General features: G+C 50.2%; 2 protein-coding genes across 2 annotated transcripts; one reads left to right on the forward strand and one right to left on the reverse strand.

Annotated features, from left to right (window-relative positions):
* The first annotated feature begins 10,324 nt into the window (after window positions 1–10,324).
* On the forward strand, window positions 10,325–11,385 carry LOC117836236 (early nodulin-like protein 20). The gene is made up of 2 exons (XM_034715624.2): window positions 10,325–10,680; window positions 10,794–11,385. The coding sequence occupies exons 1-2, from the start codon at window positions 10,509–10,511 to the stop codon at window positions 11,120–11,122; spliced, it is 501 nt and encodes a 166-aa protein (XP_034571515.1). The 5' UTR covers window positions 10,325–10,508; the 3' UTR covers window positions 11,123–11,385.
* A 6,457-nt stretch (window positions 11,386–17,842) lies between these two features.
* Window positions 17,843–20,944, reverse strand: LOC117836038 (uncharacterized). Its single transcript, XM_034715391.2, has 5 exons — window positions 20,659–20,944; window positions 20,443–20,581; window positions 19,184–19,308; window positions 18,645–18,791; window positions 17,843–18,178 (listed from the first exon to the last, which is right to left on the reverse strand). Exons 1-5 carry the CDS (start codon window positions 20,845–20,847, stop codon window positions 18,044–18,046), a joined length of 735 nt encoding a protein of 244 aa, XP_034571282.1. The 5' UTR covers window positions 20,848–20,944; the 3' UTR covers window positions 17,843–18,043.
* Between the last annotated feature and the right edge of the window lie 2,964 nt (window positions 20,945–23,908).

Here is a 23,908-nt window from a genome sequence, read left to right on the forward strand (position 1 = left end):
GCTTGTGATAAATAAACAATGCACATCAGCACATTGAAAAAGAGAGATAGAGAAGAAGATAAAAAAAAAACAAGAGAGAGAAAGGAGATAGATAGAGAGAGAGAAGCACGGTAAAGTGGGGAAGAGAAAACAATCAATCAGCTGAACTGTACTCTCTCTCTTCTCTCCTCTTTTTGCTCGATCCAATGGCTGCAGCCGCAGATGCCCCCAAAGGCCTGGACGCGGGGCCCACCCCGGCCCTGAGAGTGAGGCCCGGGGAAAAGTACCGCAGCTCCACTGCTCGAGTGCGTGTCGAGTTTATTACTGTAGACGACGCGACGCGATGCGCGGCCACCACCGTATCCCGATACCTACCTGGGTCTGCCATGTGGGCCCCACCGCGAGCCCTTCGCCGGGATCACGAGGAGCAGCTGATGACAGCGTGTCTTCCCCGTAATGCTTTGCTACTCCCCCACTGGTACTAATCAAATCCCCACTAGTACTTGTACCGATCATTAATCAAGGTACCCTCCTTGTGATCTGGACCGTCGATCCGGGCGGCGACGCGCGAAGGCGACTGACCCGCGCGTGTGGGGCTTAGGCTGGGGATCGGGTTTCATTCCAACCTCGGATTCCGCGAGCAGGTGAGGAAGGGAATCAAATACTCCGCCGTTCTGTCTGCGCGTCACCCTCCCCGTTCCCATGCCCGTCGCCCACTCCGATCCAGTCTATTTATAAAGGGAGATAAAAACTAGTTTTACGGTGATAAATCATATGTACATTGTTTCCAATACAACTTGTGCCTTGCGTATCGTCTTGAAAACAAGAAAAGATAAAACGTGTGACTTATTTCATCTACAAACTAAATGCTCGCTTACTTAAGTAGCATTTTTTAAAACATAAATATCGAACGCTAACGCCTCGCTCGGAACGACGCGGCCACGCGAGCGGCGGCCGTGGTAATCAGCTAGTAAATCAAATCCTAACCCAAAGCCCCGTCCCAATCCCCAAGGGATCGGTTGATCGGATGGGATGGGAACGGAATGGATGCGTCGCACTAATGGCCGCCGGTCCCAGGCGGACAGCGGGTACGTATGCTTCGAGCCCAAGGGACGTCACTCGCATTCATAGGCTTCACCAGGAAACCGCAAGAAGAAATCAATACGGCGACACACACGAGTGGCAGCGCACGCACGTAGTACGTACGTTAGTAGCTTAGGCCTTAATTGGATGGTTAGATTTTAACCTGGATGATTGGAACGTGTGACCAACTGACCACACGCGAGATGGGGACCTTTTTCGTGAGTTAAGTTTCAGGACTCCGACCGTTTCCAACTTGCAAAGTGTGTCTGCAGTCGCTCCCATGTGCTCGTTTCTGCTTTCTAAACTGCAAGAACTGTATTGCTGCAAGACTCTGCCTGTAGCGAACCATGTTGTCCTGCAATGGAAATGTGCTTAGTTCCCTGTCTCCCTGCTATAGTTATAGGCAAACCATTAGCACATTGTTTGATCTCTCTCACCAGGCAACCATGCATTCGCTTGCTTAATATGTCCATCGTGATTCTATCTCTCCAAATGTGTCACCACATGTGTATACTGTATAGAACGAGTCTGCAAACGGTGCATCTGCTACGGCCGGAGCATGGAGGCAAGCATATTGTAGATAGAGGGGAGATTTTTCACGCCTTGATGTTGGACGAAGCCAAGCATTGACAAGGAGACGGCTGAGTAGAACCCGGGTGAATTGATGAGCACGACTTGAGAGTAGGTGGAGAGTTATGGAACCATTGAATCATCGAAGCAAAATCTACAAACATGCGAGATTAGGAGCTCATTCCTGCCAGGCAAACGAATGGAAATTCCAGTTGCTTTGCGGCCGGCTACCTTTGGATGGAAATGATACCCCCAGATGCTGCCGTCCGAAGAATTTGGTCCGTATTCCAGGAGAGGGTAGCAGATGATGCATCGATGTATGTTGGCATGAGTATTTCTAGATGGGCTGTCAAATGCATGGCCTTCCAAATTAAAATATGGCGTGCTCGAGCTGTCGAGCAGCAGGGCCACGTACGATATTAGCATATCTACACGTTTCCACAGTTGATCATCATCTCCTGTGCGGTGAACTGCTTGCCTCATCAAGCGCGATATCTTGATGCACTCCGATGGTCAGGCTAGGAGAAATGTTCGATTGGCTCTCCTTTTTCTTACCCATGGTCTCTCTGCGACCTTTTTTTTAGTAGAACGCGTCGCGCTCCTTTTTCACGCGGAAATGCCAATTTTGCACTGCGCGGAAACTCTTACTGCAAACTGCACAAATCACGCAACGAGGGGCAGAGATTCTAGCGCAGTTAAATATTGTGAGTTCACCCAACGACCTTTTTTTCAAAAGGACCCGACCCGGTCACATGATCTCTTCCAAAATACGGTTAGATATGTCCGGTTGGGGACGGGGTTGGCTTCCACGCCATTTATTTTTTCCAGTTCAATAAATATTGCATCAAACTGTCAATGAACCATATACTCCACACAGAGGCACAGAGCCCGGCCTACCACTACTACCAGCAGAGAACATGCACATTAACCATCCCCGGAGGAACACAGAGCAGCAGGGAACATTAACAACAGAAAGCAAGGGAACGGCAAAAGAACCCACCCCAAATTTCACTGCCGCACGAAGGGGAGTCCACCAGCCAGTGTGCAGTGCAGCGGCCTCTCTGTGCAAGGGACCGTGCATGCGTCCATGGGCCATGGCTCCATGCCTTGCCCTGTAGGCTCCTCCTCTGCACTGTGCTGTGCCTGTGTTCGTCTCGTCCTGTTCGTACGCGCAGCACAGCACAGCAACCAACCCCAGGGCCGCCTGGCGCGAAGAGGACGAGGAGCTCACGCACGCATTGATGATGCCAGGATCCCCTTCCCTGTCCTGCCCAGCATGGTCACCACAGTCCACAGGGAGGAGGCTCTCGGCCCTCGGCTCCTCCAGAGTCCAGACTCCGCACTCCAGTCGCGGTCCCTGCGCGCGGTGGGCCCCACGGGCAGTGTCTCGTGTGTCCGCGTATGTATCTGCGCGCGTGTCGCAGGACACGTCCGCGTCTACTGGCGTCTGGCTGCTGGCCGGGCTGGCTGGCGCGCTTCCTTCCTGCCTGTGAAAGCAACCAACTCGTCTGGAGCCTGGCTTGGAGCTGGCCCCGCCCAGATGCTGCCCACTTGTTCGACGGGGGTGGACATCAGGTATTCAGATCTGCTGCGCGTCGCGTGCACCGTGGGATGGGCGCGCCGGAGCCCCAGCTGTTGCGTAGATCGTGCTCTTGTCCTGATGCTTCGCTCCGGATGAGCTACATAGGATTAAAGGCAAGTATTGCTATTTCTTGGTGATGCACGTAACATTCATCGGTTGTGTACTTGTGTGATAACTCACGTTTATAAGCCATTCCAAGAAAATGGCTTCTGATTTGTTTTTTTTCCTCCCTATCCCGCTATCCATGGAACACGCATGCACAGACCTCCGTCGCAATCTCAAATTTCCCTCTTACCCATCCTTAATTACGGTGACGGGGTAAAGCCAGCCGGAAGCAACACCGAGGTCACCCCATCAAAACAATAAAATAAAAAATGAATAGTGTTTGTTAAAAAATTGTAGAATTTCATTATGGTCAGCTGATCAAAAGGAGTCTAACTCTGCCCTTACCGAAGGATCCCTGATAAAAAGGCCTAACCACACCTCTATTAAATAAATCTTCAATCGGGCTTATATTTATTGGTCTTCCTTGACCATCCGGTACGGTGATCTCACCGTCTTACCACTTACTCCATGCCAACGCCTCAGGCATGATGCCCAACTTGCTGGTCCTAGAGAGAGGGTGTATGCCCCCTCAAAATCTATCGAAAAGACGCATGTCACAAATTTTTTTTAGCATTTCGCGCCCCATGTCAAGCTAATTATAACCCATAACTCACGAGGAATTGAGCTAAATTTCACATCCAATTAGTGGTATGCCTAGATTGTTTTCTTTAGCTAGGTAATTTTCTCTCTAACTCTTCGAGAGGGTTAGGGCCTGGCTAGAGCATGGACAACTCAAATCCAAATCCCAATAACCTAATTTCCTTGCACTTGCAGATAGTGCCGGAGGCGATATAGATGACACACCCGAGTGAGTTCCAGTTTTCCATTAATTTTTTTCGAAACCCGTAACAGTCCAATAAATTTCCGCTTTTTGATCATGTGTCGTGTGCTTTCGAACTGCGAGAGTACGTTTATTGGCTAACCGTGCGGAGGAGGTAGCGAAAATGTGTGTTCGTTCGTACAAGGGCATTTCGGCCATGGTTTGGAGGCGGCGATACGGGGCAGTGGATTTATCTTGGCTCCTCAGCGGCTCAGCCTACACAAACAAGGTTTTACGCTATAGCTATTTGCGTTGGGTGTTCATAAAATCTTTGCCGGTACGCCACAGGCGACGGCGCGCGTGGAATCTCATGCGCTGAGATTTTGTGGGCGTTCCGCGTTCGTGAGGGTTGGCCGGCCGGGCCGGCCGCTTCCCGGCAGTTTGTTGGTTCGAATCGGCTACCCGCCGGCCGGCTCAGCGCGCCGACGCGTCTCACGTGACGCGCGAGCGGAGCGGGGGCCGGGGGAGCGCGCTCGCTGTCCGCATCCTCCTCGTCTTTTCTTTCGTTCCACTTCCACGGCTGCAGCGTTGCGAATCCAGCGGACGTGGAATCCCACACCGCGATGATAGAAAACAAATATCAGTTCGATCTCGGGAAGCTGTGGCGGCCGTTGGGACGGCGATATGGTCTCCCGGATCTTCTGCGGGGCGTTCCCTTGTGGTGCCCCGCGGGGACGTGGCGTACAGTGTCTAGCTGAAAGTAACTGCTGTCTAGCAGTATCTAGCTCACTGATTGTGCTTCTTTTCACTTTCACGGGAGTGGCATGGCGTCCTCGAAACAGAAGCGGGGATTTGGCGAGTTAACCCCTATCACCCCCCCTGCGTGACACGGAAGTGGAAGCCTAGAAAACGAGGCGACGACCCAACCAAAAGGCTTTGTCACCGCGAAGGAAAGCGGCGCAAGCAGCAGCCGGGGGGTAGTGAACTCGATCCCCCGCTTTCCCTTGCAGCCCCCGGCTTTACTACCCGGTAACAGTGGCGTGGCGCCGTGGACAAAAGAAAGACACCGGCAGGCTACGGGAGGTGTAGCTTTGCCTTTATTTGCAGCCTTTTATCTTCCTCTTTTACGAGCTCGTCATTGCTGCTGGTTGGTTGGTTGGCTGGGTTAAAAGGCTCCGGCAGATCTAGGGTTCGTGTCATCATGTGGATGCTGGCTCTGATGGGTTAAAAGGCAAAGGCCGCTGCTCCTTTGCCCCAGGAATGAGCATTTGGTTGAGTACCTGTCTACCTGAGGTGAAGTGCTTTCCCTATCCAGGACGCGTCCGAGCAGCACATGTCACCAGCACTGAAGTGCCTCATCAGAACTGCGAACTGTCGACCCATGACCTGATCAACCTCGTTCAGGATATGGGGCCGTATGGGACAGAGTTTTTATCGCAGAATTACTTCGTCACAAGTAAATTCTGTAAATCAAGTAAAATCGAAACACTAGCTACAAGCTTCGCTCAACCACCAAGCAATTCGAGACAAAAAAAAAAAACCAAACCTAAGCTACGAGACCAGATCACCGGAATGATTTGGGTATAAACTACTCTCTTTTTCTGGAACAGAACATATAAAACTACTGCTAGTATGAAACAGATGGATCACGCACTTTAACCTTATCAAATGCAAGTAGGCCACGCACGATGGAGAGTGTATCTATCTATCTATCTAATCTAATCCGCTGACGCTATGGATCACGAGATCTGAGAGAGAGAAAAAAGTCGACTTCACGTAGCTCGCCCGGGGCCCCGCCTGCCTGATTAGAACTGGCAAATTTAGGTTACGTATTAACGCCCCCCCTCTGCTGCTGTCCCTGTCCGGCTGTCCCGGCCTCCCGGGCCCCAGAACCTGACTGCTGGCGAGCCGAGCCACTCCGGCCTCCGGCTCCGCCAGACCGCCACCGCGCTCGGGTCAAAGAACTGATTGATTGGGGCCAGGGCTGACACGGGCTCGCAGCCTCGGACAGTCAAGTCCTGTGCTCTGTGAGGCTCGCTGCGCTGCCGCCTGCCTGGCAGCCGCGCAGGCGGAGAGGCCTGGGCAAAGCTGCCGCGCGCCAGCGTCCTGACCTGCCGATCACACCAAATATTTTTGCAGTTTTGGTGGTACGCAGCGCGTTATTCCCCACTTCTTTATTAGTATAGCGAAAGATGTAAACCAGTTGGGCTGGGAACATGATTGATTAGGGAGAGAGACGGAGAGAGCATTCGATTATTACTCGTACCAAATTTATGAGGAGTTCAGTTAAAATCCGTACTAGAATGCAAGTGCCTAGAGTACCGCGCAATCAGTTAAAACCCCTCTGAAACTACGAATGTGCCGCCGTCCCTTTGCCCCCGAGAGCCGGCGTCCACTCAAGCCAGCACCGGAAAAAGGAGCCCGGCATCTAATCCGGCCGGTAGCGGTTGTTCCATGCGAGGAAGAAAAAAAAAGACCTTGCGCCTTAAGATAAGCACCACGGGGTCCTTTCCCGGGATGGACCAGCGCGTCGTGCCAGAACAAGCGAGCAGCGGATCGCAAGCTTTGGCACCCCCTCCCTTTAGCATCTGCGAGGTGTTGTCTTCCCCACAAAGAGAGAGAGCCCCCCCTGCTGATTTCTCGCGGCTCCTAATCTTGATCCCGTGTGTGGCTTCTTTTTTTCTCTTCATTTTGGGGGCATGATACCGAATGTGATGGCGATCGTACTTTTTGCCTGCAACTTTTTCTCTGGGTCACTGTGGGAGACAACTGTTTACTGGCTGAAGCATCTGACCCAGCGCTGGTGTTGTTGGTACTTGGTACGGGAACGGAATCACAAGGACAGATCGCGCAGCAATTACTCCGTCTCGTCGTGGGCTTAGATCCGCTGAGAGTTGGGCCAGGCTCTGGTTTTATAGTTTTTTTTTTTTTTGGAGAGGGAAGGGTTGGACTTTATTGATGAAGAAGAAAAGCTTCGCCGTCGCCGTCGTCTAAAGGAGTACCTGCCTTCGCCGTCCTCGACCATTGTTGCCGCGAGCCGGTCTTCTCCATCTCCCTCAACGAAGAAGATCTTGGATGAGACTTATGGTCGATTTCCGGATCGATGAATAGTCTTCAAAGTTTAACCCAAGATATACTTTTGATTCGTTGAACGTACTAGCCAACGGCAAATTGCCATCTCCTCACCGTCGCCAGTATCTGACACCAATGACCTAACCAGCAAACCGCAGGTGACGGGCAACAAACCCACAAGGGGATCAGAAAATACCAACCCGAATATATAGGAAGGTGGACAACTAACCTCACAGTGCATACGTTACCGTCGATGACGACGGTGCTGCATCCACCATTACGGGCTCGAGGGATGAAACAACTATGGACAACTCAACTCCATCGATACATCCACCAAACTCCTCCACAATCTCGCCGACATGTAGAAGTTTACGAGGCCAGCGTTGCTGTTGACGCCATGGCCCCCCACGACAGAAGGAAGAACATGGAGGAATTGAACACCAACGCAGAGGAAAACATCGATGACATATCTGTCAGTGTTGAACCCCCACAAAAGACGTCGTCATCAAGCACCACGCGCACACCAGCCACCGCAAAGACTCGCTCACCTCGGATGAAGATGACAGTACAGAAGCTGTGGAAGAACCAAAAGATTTCCAATCCTAATCTACCTAAAACTACCCTAATAGAAGGGGATATGTACACCACCCACTGGATCTTCGGATCCCCTGCTCACCAGCGCCACAAAGGCCACCGAAGGCTGGGGAAATCTGGCGAATACAGCGGCGGAACTGCAGTCGCCGCTGAGTCACCTTTTTTAGGCCTGTTTGGTAACACTCCACTTCAGAAAAACCAGCTCCACTCCACCAGCTCCACACTTTCCTAGCTCCACTCCACCGACTCCAAAAAAACATGGAGCTCCTGCACGTGTTTGGCTGATGGCAGTGCTCCAGCTCCAAAAACGTGAACACTTGTTGTGAATGGTCTATTTTATCCTTTGTTAACGGACCTACATGTCATACTCTTCTGTTTTCTCCTCTCTTCTTCCTCTCTCTCCTCTCCTCTTCTCTTCTACGGGCACCTACCAGAAAACCCCCGTCGCCCGTTACACATTACCAAGGGAGGCAAGCAGCAGCTCCGGCATCCGTTCCGCCTCGCGTGAACTACAGAATCGATTGAGGTCCCAGAAGCTCTGGCCACCTGCGCGCCGGTGCGTGAGGGGAGCAGCAGCTCCAGCAGTCCAGGCGACGTGCCGGGCGGGACGGGGCGACGGCCGGCGCGCGGGTGGGACGGGGCGGCGCGTCGGGGCGCGGCGGGCGGCGCGAGGGTGGGGCGGCCGGCGCGCGGGCGGCCCGGCAGGCGGCGACCGGCGCGCGGGTGGAACGGGCGACGGGAGTTTTATGTTTCGCGAACTCCACGAGGAGGTCTGTACAGGGGGTTTTTGGAGCACCTCGTGAGGTACTCCACAAAAAACGTGGATCTACCCCCCTGCTCCACCTTTTTCTTGGAGCCGGAGTTGCTGGAGCTAGACGCGTTTGGCTGCGAAATTTTCGGAGTTGGTGGAGTGGAGCAATTTTTTGTGGAGTGGAGTGCTCCCAAACACCCCCTTACTGTTTGGAAGAGTTCGAGAGAGCTTGCTTCTGTTTTTTTAGAACACATAAAGTTTACATTGCAGCTCTTACAAAGACACCCTTGAAGAAAAGAAAATTACAACCTAATCCTTACATGATCCTCCCGGTCGTCCTTATCGCCGGCGGTCGGAGCAGCCGCACAACGCACTCCCGACGCACCAAAGGTTGGAGAGGAGACACTCCGAGTTTGCAGCTTGAAGCCAACCTCCTTCCCAACGATGGAACTTCACAGTTTTTGATTGCCTCCAAAAACGACACATCAAACACATCGACAGGCTCTATAATCACTGAAAGTCCTGGCTGAAGAAGATGGCTGACGGCCATCGCATTGCCGGGAAAGTGCCTCAAGGACCACCAGCAACCCCGGCAAACCAGACGATGACACAACCCGAAGGGAAACAAAATGACAAGGTGGGAAACAAAATCCAACCCAATTTCTCGCTGCGTTGGTAGACGTGCCTTCTAGGGCTCCCGCCGGATCGCCACCTCCGCAGACGAGGAAGTAAGAAGAAGCAAACCTGATGAGATTTGAAGCAAACCCTAGGTCTCCAGATTCAGTGAGCTTACACCTAAGCAGCTCTTGCTGGCGCCGGAACACGCACCAGCAAGATGGAGAAAAAACTGGAGACGCTTATTTCGTAGACGCAGTGCCGCCTCCACCCTACAAATACTGTAGGACTATATACACCAGCCACCTCAATCCCCGTTCCCCACCCTCTCCAGCACCGAACCGGCCGCCGGAGTGGAGGGGGAACGGAGGAAATCGGCGTCGGAAGCTGGTCGCCTGCTTTTCGCTCCTCTCAGTTTGTTCGCTCAGGAAAGCCCGTTGAGCTTCGATAGAAAGGCTTTTTTTATGGGACAACTGAAGGGAAGCCCGTGAAATCAAAAGGCCGGATGTTCCGGATTGTAAGCCCATACGAAGGCCCAGCAGTGCAAACTGGAGGAGACAGAAAGGAACAGATGCTGCAAAAGGAGACTGTATGTGCATTTTATTTTGTGATCTTTTGACCTCTCTCTCACAGCTTCCGAGATCTTGTATCTTTTTCCCCCTTCGAAAGAAATTTTGATGTGATCCAACCCAAATTGACCCTAAACCTAACTCCGGCTAACGAGTCCGAAGAACAGAAATGGCACAGAAATGTGAGCGCAGACACATATTTTATCTCCCGGTAGCATAGAAAAACAGAAAATTGCAAAAGCGCCAAAAAAACTCGAGCATCAACAATTCAATCTCCTGGGCATGTGAGCTCGTAATCTCCTGGACAGATCACAATGGCGGATAGTCGCAGCATCCACTCCACATCTCCAATCCACACCGCGGAAACGACGCGGACGTCTGTCACGAGCCGCACCACACGGCGAGGCTCCACGGCAGATCCGACGAGGACAGCGCCCGCCAGTCCCGCCCCCCGACGAGGCGCACCGGCGCACGGTCCGCGGCGGCGCCCACTCACCAGTAGGCCCCGGCCGACCAGGGCGACCACATGCCCCAACCTGGGTTGGCGCCTCACGATCCATGAACGGACGGTCAAGATCAATCCGGGCGCGGTACACCGCCTCGGCGCGCCCCATGTGCCCCGTTCCTTTAATTGGGCCGCACCCGGCGCCCCCACCACCGCCAGGTCCCCAGCTCACTCGCATCCCATCCCATCACATCCGTGTTCACGCTCCCGAGCTCAACTCAGCTCTGCTCACTTCGAGCAAAAGACAAGAACCGGTCGTTTCGCCCGCCCATCGCTGTTTCTGAGGGGAGAGGAGAAGCAAGCGGCGGAGCGGAAGGGAAGGGATGATGGGACGGATGCGGGTGGCGGCGGCGGCGGCGCTGCTGGTGGTGGCGGCGTGCGCGGCGCTGCCGTCGAGGACGGCGGCGAACAAGATCAGCATCAACTGGAAGCCCAACACCAACTACTCCGACTGGGTGACGCAGCACAGCCCCTTCTACAAGGACGACTGGCTCGGTACGCCCGCCGCGCATTGCCTCCCTCCTCCTCCTCCTCCTCCTCCTCCTCTCCTCCACATCCATTCCCAGCCCCAGATCTGAACCCACGCGCGTTCCAATTTCCCGTCGCAGTGTTCTACTACACGGCGGGGCAGGCGGACGTGGTGCAGGTGGACGAGACGGGGTACAACAAGTGCGACTCCAGCAACGCCATCTACAACTACAGCAAGGGCCGCAACTTCGCGTTCCAGCTCAACGAGACCAAGACCTACTACTTCATCTGCAGCTACGGCTACTGCTTCGGCGGGATGCGCCTCGCCATCAAGGCGGAGAAGCTGCCGCCGCCGTCCCCGCCGCCGTCCGCCAGCCACAGGTCCGCCGCCGCCGCATTCGCCAGGTCCCACGCCGTGGTCCTCTACGCAGCCGTCGCCGTGCTCGCCGCGCTCCTCAGGATGGTCTAGTGTATGGAAACTCTGGATGGGCCAGCCCCTTCGTTCGAGTTCTTTCCTTCAATTTGAAGATCTTTTTCCTTTTTTTTCTTTTCATCTGGTCTTTTCTTTTTCGTAGTGTGCTTTGGCTCTGAAGTGGAGTCGTAGTAGTATGCGGTAGTGCCGAGTGTGTTGGGGTTCATTAGTTTCGTGTGATTTTCGGAAGCGATGTATTGACCTGAGATTAATTTGTCAAGTGTGAAGAATTCTAGCTGAAGTAACTTCAGCTTTGGAAACGTATCTTTATAAACCGGCTGAAAAGCTGAAACGACTGATTTGTTGTGAGAGAAAAATATTGTTTGGTGTCCGATAAGCTGGCTGAATAAGCTGAAGCGAACAGGCCGCTTGCCATCATAATTAAAGATGGCAACGGGCAAAATCGGCGCGGATACAAGGTCCGGTATCCATACCCGCGAGCAAAAAATCACGCCCGCGCCCGTGCCCGCTATCTGCCACGGGTAGAAAACCGTGCCCGTGCGCGCTATCCGCGGATAGCGCATGCTTGCGGACATGCCCATGCACCCGCATAGCATTTATACAAGAAATCATTTTGCACAAAACTCAATATGGGGGCGGACGACGGATCTGGGGGCGACTGGCGGTGGCACTGGGGTCTTGGGGAGATGGGCACGGATGGGAAAACGGGCGGCCGGCGGCAGGACAGGGCACAGGGAAGTCACGGCGGCAAGGGGCGGCGCTGGGGGCTTGGGGTGGTGGGCAGTCACAGCGGCAAGGGGTGGCGGGAAGTCACGGACTCATGATGGAAACCGGCGGCGGGAGTCACGATAGGGGGAGATGGGGGCTAATCCAGGCCTTCGGGGCCGGCCGGCGACGGGAAGGAGCGGTGTCGCAGCGGCAAGAGGCGGCCGGCGGCGCTAGCGGCCTGGGTTGGGAGTCGGCCAGTCGGGAGTCGGGACTCGGGATGGGGGAGATGGGGGACGGGGGAGTGAGGCTGTGGCGAGCCGAGGGACTGAGGGCGAAATGAAACCCTAAAACTCTGAGTTTATATACACGGTATTGGGGTTGGGGCCACATGTCAGACATTGGAGCGGGTCTGATGGTTTTACGGGTGCGGATATCATTTTTTCACGCCCGCGAGCAAATATCTGTTGGGTCTAGGGTCACGCCCGCTCCCGTGCCCGCGAGCACATACTTAGACCTATATCCATGCCCATCGGGTTTCATATCCGCCGACACGCGGATATTTTCTACCCGTTGCCATCTTTACTCACAGCTCCTCTTCTTGTGCCGCCTGCGATGCCTCCCCAAGTTAGGATGCACAACATGGCGGTGCTGGCATGCGAGGCCCACGAGGTCAGCGCCGGAGAGGCTTCACGGAGGCGTACGTTAGCGCTTGTTGCAGGCTACGGACCTGGAGCATCGGCCAGCAGTGTCCAGCAAGGCGAAAGCTTGAAGCGTTAAGCAGCAACCAACAGGAGCAAGCAATTAAAGCAATGTATGCAAATTGATGGATGTAATTCCCAAATTCTATATTACTCTAATTAATGGTTCAATATTATCATGCATCGTATTTATCTCTTATTAGTGGTCCAATTTTATCAAGCATCAAAATGGATTCAAGTATTATCCAATTAATATAGTAAGGTTCTAAGTGGACAAACAAATGTCCATGGTTACTCTGTGGTAGCGTTCTAAAAAACATATGCTTTCAACAATTGTGCCACGTTAGACAGCTTAATTCATGGGACAAAGCTTATACGCATTTATTTGTAAGGCCCCGAATGGCGCCGTGGCACTGGTCCTTCCCTGAATGCACAGGTGCTACTGGCTTCATGGCTGTAATCGCCCTCTGGTTTACCTCCTTCCCGTGATGGGAAGGTTGAGGTATTGTAATTCTTTCCTCGAATTTCACTGATGTTCCTTTTTATTTTCCTGATATGTGTATGTCTTGAATAGTCCACTGAAAACTGCTGATAGTAATCTATCAACTATATTTCTATCACTAACCTGTGTGGATGATATGTTTGCATTTAGAAATAGCATCAAGTTATCATGACGATATAATTTGGAAAAACAACTCTCTACTGCTTGCTCGGTCAAGCTCCTATTTTTATTTCTGATATCTAATTTTTAGCGATGCCTCAATTTTAGGGAGCTTGTAATGCTTATTGGTTCAGTCATATTCCTAAGAAACATGCTATGGAGAAATTACTAAGATGCAAAAATATCAGAAATCTCAATCTCCAATCACAAATGCATTTTATAGAAAGCTATGAACAAAATAGTTTGTGCAAACTCACATAATGTCATTATTCATAATATAGGAAATCATCAGTTAGGTTGTTCACAGGAATGATAGTTTGTTATTGAAATCGTGATCAGTGTAGATGAGAATGGAACTATTTATGGTCAAAGCAGTGCGTGGTGGGATATGTGGAAGAAAGTTACACTGCTCTACACAAGACCTCACCTGCTTGAGGTGATGAGGTCTTCTGGTATCATTGTCTCCAACGTCGGCTTTCAGGATTCACTTATGTCAGTGAGTTCAGTCCAGAATCCTGAAAGAATTACCAGACTACTCACGAATTAAGCAGAGATGCTACACCTACATCTTGCTACCATTTTTTTAGGGATTTCGGAATCTACTCAGTTCATTTTGACCACAAAGTTGCTTGGAGCCTCCCTGATTGTTTGTTGCATCTGTTTCTACAATCTACAATCATGTACTTGTGATCCAAAATCTGTTTTTATTGTTTGTCCCAGCTTAGAAATAAATGTTGGATCATCCTTGATGTGTGTGCAGCAATAATGTTGCAGCAAGCGTGTCTCCTTCCCATACCAAACCAAATGTGTCTCTTTAAGTGAAAAATAGATTGATTAGTGTTTGATGATTCTTGCTTTTCCCAAATAATCAAACTGTCTAAGTACTTCTTCTTGAATTTTCAGATTTTTTTACTTGCTTTGTCCTGTCTGATTTTTTAACTTCATATGGCTGTGCTTGAAAATGCAGATAAGTTGGGTGCCTATCATTAGTATCGCTTTGTTTGTGAATGTCTGGGTGCTTTAGACATGTTTTAAGAGCTGAGCTAAAGGTTTTTTTTAATCTACACACTCCTCAATACCTCATGAACTGTATACTAACTCTTATTTCAATTTTTTGTGACAGTGGTTTGCCTGCCCATCCAATCAAGTATGTGTTGTGTCCGGTGATTGAGCTGCAATCAAAGCACAGAACAGGTCTTCAGGAAGAGTTCATGTTGTGTTTCTGCTTGTTATGTTAAGCTATGATTGTTTCACACAACATTTATGTGAGATCTGAATTTCATGCCGCTGCTAGGAATGGTAAATTTCTATGTATTCTGTACTCAATTTTCTAAATTACAGATATTCATGGTCCAAAATGTATATATTAATCTGATTTGATTGCTTATTGTATTAACTTCTAAATGATTTATTTTTCTGGATCTTTTGGAAATAACTCAGGTAGATGTCAATATGTTAATGAGCTCTATCTTTAGAATTTTACGTTAAAATGCTGTGATTTCGTGGTGAATTTGTCGTGTTGCCTTCTATTTGCTTGTGTTTGATTGCTGAAACAACAGGGCGCGCATCGCGATTGCTGAAACGATAGGGCGCGCGCCGAATGTTCTTCTGGAGATAAGTATCTCCGGATCTCTTCTACTTTGCCGTTGCCTTTCTGATCCGTCCTCCGTGCGATTTTGGTCGCTGCTTCAATCTCAACGGTGTGAGACTGTGAGCATCTCAACGGTTCGAGAACGATCCGCTGGCAACCGGCGAGCAAAGCCACGCACATGTTTGCTGCATAGGACCGGGAGCCTCCCGTTCCGTCTCGTGTCTAGCCTGCCTAGCTAGCTGCACCTGAGATCAGCTCGCTTTTCGGCATGATTTTCCGCACATTGTTTGCGGCAAAATGCGCGTTGACCGTTGCAGCACTGTTGCATACCACGGCTCCCGGTCCGCGCTCATGCTCTGCTCGGCTCGCCCCGGTTTCGCGCATGGGTTTCTGTCTTCTTGCTGATCCCGATTTCAAGGCTTCCGCCGTGCGGACAACGCTGGCTGTTGTGGGTGCGTCTCCGAGGTGCTCGCCGCTCCGCACATGCTGAGAACGCCCGGATTCCCGGAACGATACATGCGGCTTCCGTTGCAGGATTGCAGGAGCTCGTCTGCCGCTACGGTTGCGAAATGAGCCGTTACTCCGTTAGTCGAGCAGCTACAGCAGAAGCTAGATCCAGGTCCTGCACGGCAACAAAACGCTCGCCGGCTCCAGTACCGTCTGTCCGTCTCGCAGACAGGACGAGCTGCCGAGCTGCGCCAGCAAAGCGGCAGCGGCGAACCACGTGCACCACATCACGCGGCCTTGATGGCGCGCAGGTGCGGATCTCATCTCCATTTACGGCCTACGGGCTTGCTTATCTCCTGGGCGGCGAGTGGGGCGCCACTTCACGGTATCCGTCCGCCGCACCACAAGAGGAAGCAAGGACTATTATCAAAAAAAGAAAAAGAAAAAGAAAAAGAAAACGAAAAAGAAAGAGGAAGCAAGGAGAAAAAGGCCAAATGGGGAAGAACGAGTCCGCAAGGAGCTATCGTTAGCCAACCGAAAGCTCAGATTTCACATTGCGGATCCCCGTCTCAAATATCCGATCTCCGTTGCCTCCACCGCTCCACGGGTGTAGGCTGAGCTGCGACGCGCAGTCTCGCGTCCAATATGGTAGCGCACCGGCCGTTTTGGGATCCAAGCAAAGCCTAAACTAGCAGTGGTGCCAGCCGCTCCGTCAAACGAGTAATCCACCGCCACCGGAAAGGGACCGCACCTCTCAAGAATTCCGGACAGAGTCGAAGCTGCTCTGTTACCATGAACGCAATCATATGGTTTCACGGCTCTGCGATTTCGTCCAGACGACTGCTGTCTGTAATTACTTTGAATATCACACGTAGACGGAAAGATGATTTATACAAAGATTTGTCTATTTAGTTGTCTGTATACTTCCTCCTTTCCAAATCTTTCCAAATTGCAGGTTATTCCGACTTTCCTGAAGAGTCAAATCATTTTATGTTTGATCAAAATTATAAAAAGGATCACAGTAATTTATGGCACCGAATAGATATACTATGAAAATATATTTAATGAAGAAACTAATGGTATTACTCCCTCCGTCCTGGAATATAAGGCATCTAAAGTTTTAAAATTTGTCCCCAAATATATGGCGTTTTTGGAGTTTTTGGTAAGTGCTTGCAAAATATTTTCCTTATTAAATGGAAAACCTTATATTACCATTAGCTAAGGTATATGAGATATTTACCCACCTCATCTGTTCTAAAGATCCTAGGATACCTTGTATTTCAGGATGAGGGAGTATTTGATATCATGAATGTCAATATTTCATTGTATAAATTTGGTTAAACTTGAGATGCTTTGACTTTCAAAAAAAGTTGGAACAACTTAGAACGGATGGAGTACTATTTATTTCATGCATGTGCACATGCATCATGGTGATCAAGTGTGACTTTCATCTTATGTTGCTTGTTTCAAAGAGTGCATGGTGTATACTACAATTTATGTTTGTTGTGTAATTTGTTTAGCCGTGGATCATGATTTAAAAATCTAAAAACATAGGAAAAGTAAAAAAGATGAGAAGATCAAATTATCCTTCTAACCTTATCTGCCGTAGTCGCGTGCACTCTCCTCATCTCTTCCTGTCTCTCTTTCCTGTATCAATCTCTCCCGTCTCTCTCTCATATGCTGGTCCTTATCTGCAGGGAGGGGCAGGAAGGCGGGGATGCCCGAGTGCTGCCTGTCCAGCGCGCGAATCGAGCGCGGCGCTGCCGACGCGGCCGTCGAGCCCAACCTGGGCACCTGGCTTGCGCGGATCAAGCTCAGCGTGGCCAGTGGGGCGGAGCGCGGTGCCGCCGGCGAGGCCGAGGCGGCGCAGCAGGTGCAGGTTGAGTGCGGCGCAGGGCCGCAGACCAAGAGCAACGCATTTTCGCACTTGATCCGGAGGGCGCATCGCCAGGGCGTACAACGGAGGTTGTAGATCGGTACGGGAGCACGAGCCGCGGTCGTCATCTCGCGAGACGACGGCTCCGCTCTTTCTCTTCTTTCTCTCTGATCCAACTCAGCAAAACTTGTATACGTGGCGTCATATAGACAGGTCATTTATTAGCGTTGTACATACTCTGAGCGCAACTTGCGCTTGTCCAGCGCGCGCATGAGAAGAAGACCATCGCTGTCAAAGAGGATACGCGACAGCGACAGCCGAGTACCGAACAAAAATGAACTACGGGTACACCAAGCAAGTGTGTGAGCACTCCAGAAGACTACAGGAACATAATGTCTGATACTACTGTATTAGCAGGCCATTCATATGATATTATGATGATCTCGAGCTAAGGCAGTCTCAGTGCAAAGTTTTAATGTGCTGTTACCAAGACTAGGTACTAAAAAACTGTGCCACGTGAGTTTTATAGGGATAATCTCACATATGATGAAACCGCTCTCACCTCATAAATACCCTGCGAAGTCAGCAAAATTGCTGCTGTGGCATAGAATTTAATATCCATAAAATTCTTTATGAAACTCCTACGAGACTGGCATGTACCAGGGCTGTAAAATATTGCTCCCTTCACAGCTAACAACAACCGGACAAGGACTGGCCGATCACGGTAGGCACTAGGAAGGAAAATCAAGGCATAATGACGACTAAAAAGGGGGCAGAGGGGAGGCTAAACTTTGTTGATGGCCAATAGCAACATGTTCACACTTCACAAGGTTAAGAAAAAAAATCGCAACAAAATTCTAGCTCATCATCTGATTCTGGATAGAGCTCCTACCTTAGACCATGAACACACTTAAACTCCTGTTTAGTACAGTTTTCCTATCCCACACACTTTCCATTACATTTGAGCAGCACCGCATCAACCTTCGAGCATTGCCTTGGCTGCATCAATGAGTGCAGGTCTCAAGCTGTTAGATGCTCGACCCAGGACAGTGTATCCTTCCTTGTCCTCAACATCAACATCAGCACCATGCCTAATTAGCAGAAGAGCAACCTAGAATAAGATTGTAACACAAGAATTAGCATTGGCACGTAATGATTTAAATCATGAAAAAAACTCAAGGGCAATACCAAGTCTTATCATGACTAAAAATCTGGAGTGTCATTTGGTATTCAGAAGACGGTGGGTCACCAATGATATGATCTAATTGGCCAGGGATCACTGTTACTGATGAACTAATTGGGAATCTTAACTAATTGGCAGTTTAAAACCAGTTACAAAAGGCTACGATCATATCATCAGGGGTTATCAATTTAAACTGGCATTCAATACGCAGTTTGCAATGCAACACATCACCACATGAGCAGAAGCATGGAAAGGTCAAAATTACTCGACCAAATTCATGCAATAAAGGCACGGAAAGCTACCTCTTTGTGCTTGCATATAATGGTACACACATCAATAAACTATGTATCATATAAACCATGCGCCACAAGAAGGAAGCCAGAAACAAAATTACCCCTTGATTGTCGCATATAACTGCATGCATCAGAGGTGTTTGTCCAGTCCTGTCAACAGCATCAACTTCGGCACCTTCCTCAATGAGGAATTCGCACAGCTCAGCATTTCCAGTGCTTGCAGCTCTATGCAAGGGCGTGCAGCCAAACTGACAAGATAGGAGTTGAACGTTTACATGTTTATCAAAAGTTCAGTTGTAGACTTGCAGTGTATAGAGGATCAATGATGCATAATGTAGTAGCATATGCGGTTACAATGATTAACATATTTCCAGGGAGTGCATCCACAACATTCTAAAAAGACTTCTGATGATTATTTCTGGGTCCGAACTGATTCTAGGCGACCAAAGAATTCTACTAAAACAAATGCTAACAAGAAAAAATTGTTGTTGCAAAACATTGTACTTTGTATCAGGATCAATCTTATGTCCAAATATCAAACAATACCCCACCATGGTTTACCCCTTTTGGATTAGAGTCCTACCACCACAGAAAGACACATCGACACATATTTCTCTAAGATTGTTGAAAATGCACATACCTTGTCTTTCTTGTTGACATTTGCACGATGTGCTATTAGTTTTTCAGCTATGTTAAGCCTCCCTTTACTTGCAGCATAATGAAGAGCAGTTCGACCACCATCAGTAGTCAGGTCAACATCAGCACCTGGCAAGACAAATTTATGGTCACACCTGTTAGTAAAATCTTAGATAAATGAGACTACTGAAATTCTAAAATACAATAGCGAAAGGGAGACACAAATTCATTTCAGCAGAAGGAAAGGAAATACACTGGTATAATGCCTCTCAACGCTGCTAGATAAATAGGAAATATGCCAGGCTGGAATTCTTTGAATGTCTAATGGGAGACTTCACTTTTGTGAATAATAGGAATCTGTCAGGAAGCTCATTCAAGGAAATAAAAACATTTAGCATAAGTCTATATACTAGTGCTGTTCTGACCACGAACATGCATGTCAGCTCTCATTTCACTTCTGCAGGATATACAAAATTAACGCATCATATGACTGCTGAAGTTATTTATAAGAACCTAGGACATTCGGAAAAATAGCAAAGGTCTCAGCTGATGCCAAAAAAGAAAAAAAAAGGAACCACATTTCATATAACCAACCAGTGCCAAACATCAACTTGAACGTTACAAGCCTACACAAACTATGTCCCACTAAGGTCTTAAGCACCATGTTGCTACTGTACAAATTACTAACCACCAGTCCACAACTATACCAGCAAAAAGACATATTATTCCAAGAAGAAAAAAAAATATAATTCAGCGAGAGGTACCATGCCCTGTTCTAGTCATGCATTTAAGCTCCCATTTCATTTTTCCAGGACGCACCGATACATAAATGACAAATTAGCAGAATATGTGCAGTGCTAACCATTCAATATATGCAGCACAACATGACAGAAGCTCTGAAAAGAACCAGAAAGAGGACATCGGCAGCCAGCAGTGGTAAGCCATGGAAAGTTTTACACTAGCAATGTGCATCAGTGACCATAACAAAACACTGATATCAATATTACTGTCCTACAGCAACTATGAGCCTGTTAAGCACGATGCAACTATATTTCTATCTCGATACATTACTATTCACTAACTATATATGCAAATCTGTAAGAGATACACATTTGCACTAATTACTGCACTTGGCAGAAATTGCACGTACAAACATTGCCATCAGAAAACGTCACTCGCCATGTACCAATTTTGTCCCAACTAATCTTAGAAATTTGCAGCAGAAACAGCAATTTCGCCCAAACAACCAACATCGTCACGTACCTCGCTCAAGAAGGATATCCATGATCTGTGCGTTTCCGGCGCTCGCCACGGAGTGGATCGGCGCCCACCCTTCCTCGTCCTTCGCGTTCAGGACGCTCGCCGCAGCCTCACCACCTGCTTCCAGGAGCGCGAGCACTACCTAAACCCACCGAAACACCGTCAAAACCCTAAACCCAAACTATTCGATTCTAGAGAGTGGAGGTCCTCTTCGCGTGCCTGGGGATGCCCGGCGGCGGCGGCGACGTGGACGAGGGAGCGGCCGTCCTCGTTGCGGAGGGAGAGGTCGGCGGGGGAGAGGGAGGCGAACGCGGAGGCGTCGCCGGACTCCGCAGCGCCGAAGAGCTCCTTCTCCGACGGCCGCCTCTCCCCGCCGCCGGCGGCGTCGACGTCCATCTCCGCAGCCATCAGGGGGTAGCGCGCAGGTTCGGGAGGGAAGGGGCCGGGGCAAGCGAAGCAGCGGAGGGCAGGAGGCAAAGAGGAAGGTGCTTCGAGTTGCGTTTCGCGACTTGGTCGAGTGCGCTTTCCACACGAGTAAGCGCCCCCTCTTCCAAGAAAGAAGGCGAACTTGGGCTTCGCGGTTTCTTGCTGTCGTGTCTAGATGGGCCGGTCTGTGGAGTCTGCTGGTGGATTCTTCTGATGGCTAGCCCGTCTACTATTGTGTGGGCCGAACGGCCAGGCTTCGCAGTTGAACTGGCCCATATTGTCAAGTTGGCCCGGCCTCCGTCCGACTCCTCCGATGATCTCGCCAGTCACCACGCCGCCGCCCCTGCCTGCCACCGCCGCCGCTCGGAGCTCCCGTCGTCTCGCACGCTCACGCTTTCGTTGGACTAGGGCTAGGAGAGTGTGTTTCGATCTTTTGTTTGGAGAGGATGATGAACAGGCGGTTTCTGAATCTGGTGACGGAGAGCCTCGACACCGGCGTGCATTCTCTGAGCCGGATCAATCTCTCCGACCATCTCTTCTACGGAGTACCCATCAACAGCCGCCGCTGAAGCCGCAATGGCACGGACAGAAGCAGCAATCCAGGCGAACGCGGAGAGGCAATCCGGCTACAAGCATGGGCTACGGCACTTGCAGACGATCGCCACAAGCCTGTCGCCGCTGCCTACTGCGTCGATCAACCTCAAGCCAGCCTGCCCGAATGGCCGGGGCGATTTGCCCTTCGATCTGGTGACTCTTCTGGGCGACGAGAGCAGGATCCTCTGCTCCGACTGCGCCGGGAGCACCTCGCTGTACGACGCCGACTCGCACTCCGTCATGACCGTGCCCAACCTCAGGGCGCCCAAGGCGCACGGCTCCATTCCCATCTCCGTCACCCGTGCCGCCGCCGATGGTTCTCCGGCTGGACAACGTGAGAGCCTCTACGTCATGGGCCGCTGGCTCCACCCCGATCTCAGAGACTACTGCTTCGAGGAGCTCAGCTACGAAGGAGGCGAGGATCTTTTCTCTGCGTTAGATTTGTTCCGTGGCTGGTGCACTCTCCCGCCGATGAGGTAGACGCCTACACGGTGGTCAGGGGCTCCACTATCTATGTATCATCGACGACACCGGGTATCGGAACCTACGCCTTCGACACGGAGACCTGGAAATGGAGGCACGCCGGCAACTGGAGCCTGCCATTCACAGGTAAAGCGGAGTACGTCCCGGAGTTCAACCTCTGGTTCGGCCTCTCCGCCTCTTCCACCTCTGCGCTTCCGACCTCTCCTCTCCATCCCATCTCTATCTTCTTGCTTTCTGCTGAAGTGCTCACGCCTCTCTTCAAACCGAAGCTTTCTTTCTTTCTCTGGTTTGAGATTTGTTATTCCATCCACCAGCTAATCTTTGTAAAATTATGATTGTAATACATGTTAAAACATTTTTCATAATTCTAACGCAGAAAGTAAAAGAATTGCGACCCCCCGAATCTCAATTCCTAAGAATCGCAGTTGATCAACTGTTACATTGGACAGTTGATCCAATATGGGACCTAATCTGTAGCTTCTGCTCAGTCTACACTCTAGGACAGGAATACAAATGTGCTAGTTCATGACAGGGTATATATACACTGACTCTGGAACAGGAATACATAGCTGAGACGTAAATCGATACTTACAGCAAAAGACCACTCTTTCTCGGGACTATTACACCAAAAGATCTTTCCTCCTGACTCTTTGTCCCCAGTACAAAACATATACACCAAAAGGCTCGTGTTACTCATGCAGGCTGCTTCTTTCTTGCTCTTGTTTAGCTGGTATGAGGACCACAATTCCTGATAAAGTGAAAACCGGGTTAAGGATAATATCATTAGCGATAGCAGTCTAGCTTACTGTACATACCATGACGTTAGCCTTTTTTTACCTTAACATTTACCTCTGTTTTTTTTAAGAGGCCATCGTCGTCATCATATTCTTCATTGATCTCCTGTTATTTGCATAAAACAGCATCAATTTATGGCACAGTAAGTGTAATACCATTTGAGAATGACGTTTGACTAAGCAGGGAGTAATCAACGCACTGTTGCATACCACAATTTAGGATACCAGTTCCACATTGGGACTAATCTAGCATGATTTGGGCACTTTAATGCTAGAACTTGCAGACTATCAAGGTACTATTGATTAGGCCTTACTTTCCTGGTTGGAGCACACTTTGGTATACCCTTCTTAAAGAAACATAACAGGCACTAGTTGCTCTGTTGTTCCTTGAAAAGATGATAATGTGGCCATCTGCCTGCATATCGGGATTATGATACTTGACCTATACCTGTTGTATGACGTAAAATGTAGAAACAAGCAAGACAATTGAAATGAACTTTGCACCTACACCTGCTCCCAAGAGCGCGAGCACCACCTAAACCCAACGAGACGCCGTCAAAACCCTAAAACCAACATATTCGATTCTAGAGACTGGAAATCCTATTTGCGTGCCTGGGGATGGCCCGCGGGCACGGCGGTGGCAACGTGGAGGAGGTAGCGGCCGTCCTCGTTGCGGAGGGAGAGGTCGGCGCGCGTGAGGGAGGCATCCGACGGCCGCCTCTCCCCGCCGGCGGCGGCGCCGACGTCCATGGCCGCGGCCATCAGGGAGCAGAACGCTAGCTGGTTAGTGGTTCGATAGCGGAGGAGGGCTCGTCTCAAGTCTCGACAAGAGCCACGAGGAAGGCGCTTCGAGTTGCGTTTCGCGACTTGGTCGAGTGCGCTTTCCACACGAGTAAGCGGCGGAGCGGCCCGCATGGGTGGCGAAAACAGGCGAGGCAGATCAAGGACACGTGCCAAGCGCTTATTGAGTAACGTCGCGGAGACCTTGGTGAACAGTCGCAGGTGATAGCTACCAACCTCCGTTTTCAGGTGATTCGTTTATGAACACGGTGAAGGTTTTCGTTGACTTCGCTACACAACGTTTTGATTTACGGCTTTATATATGCCACGGTGGAAACCAAGCATGATTTTTTTTTTATTCTTGGGGAAAGAAAGTGACAATGGAAACGAAC

The sequence above is a fragment of the Setaria viridis genome, chromosome 9, assembly GCF_005286985.2.
Source record: "Setaria viridis chromosome 9, Setaria_viridis_v4.0, whole genome shotgun sequence".
NCBI lineage: Eukaryota > Viridiplantae > Streptophyta > Magnoliopsida > Poales > Poaceae > Setaria > Setaria viridis.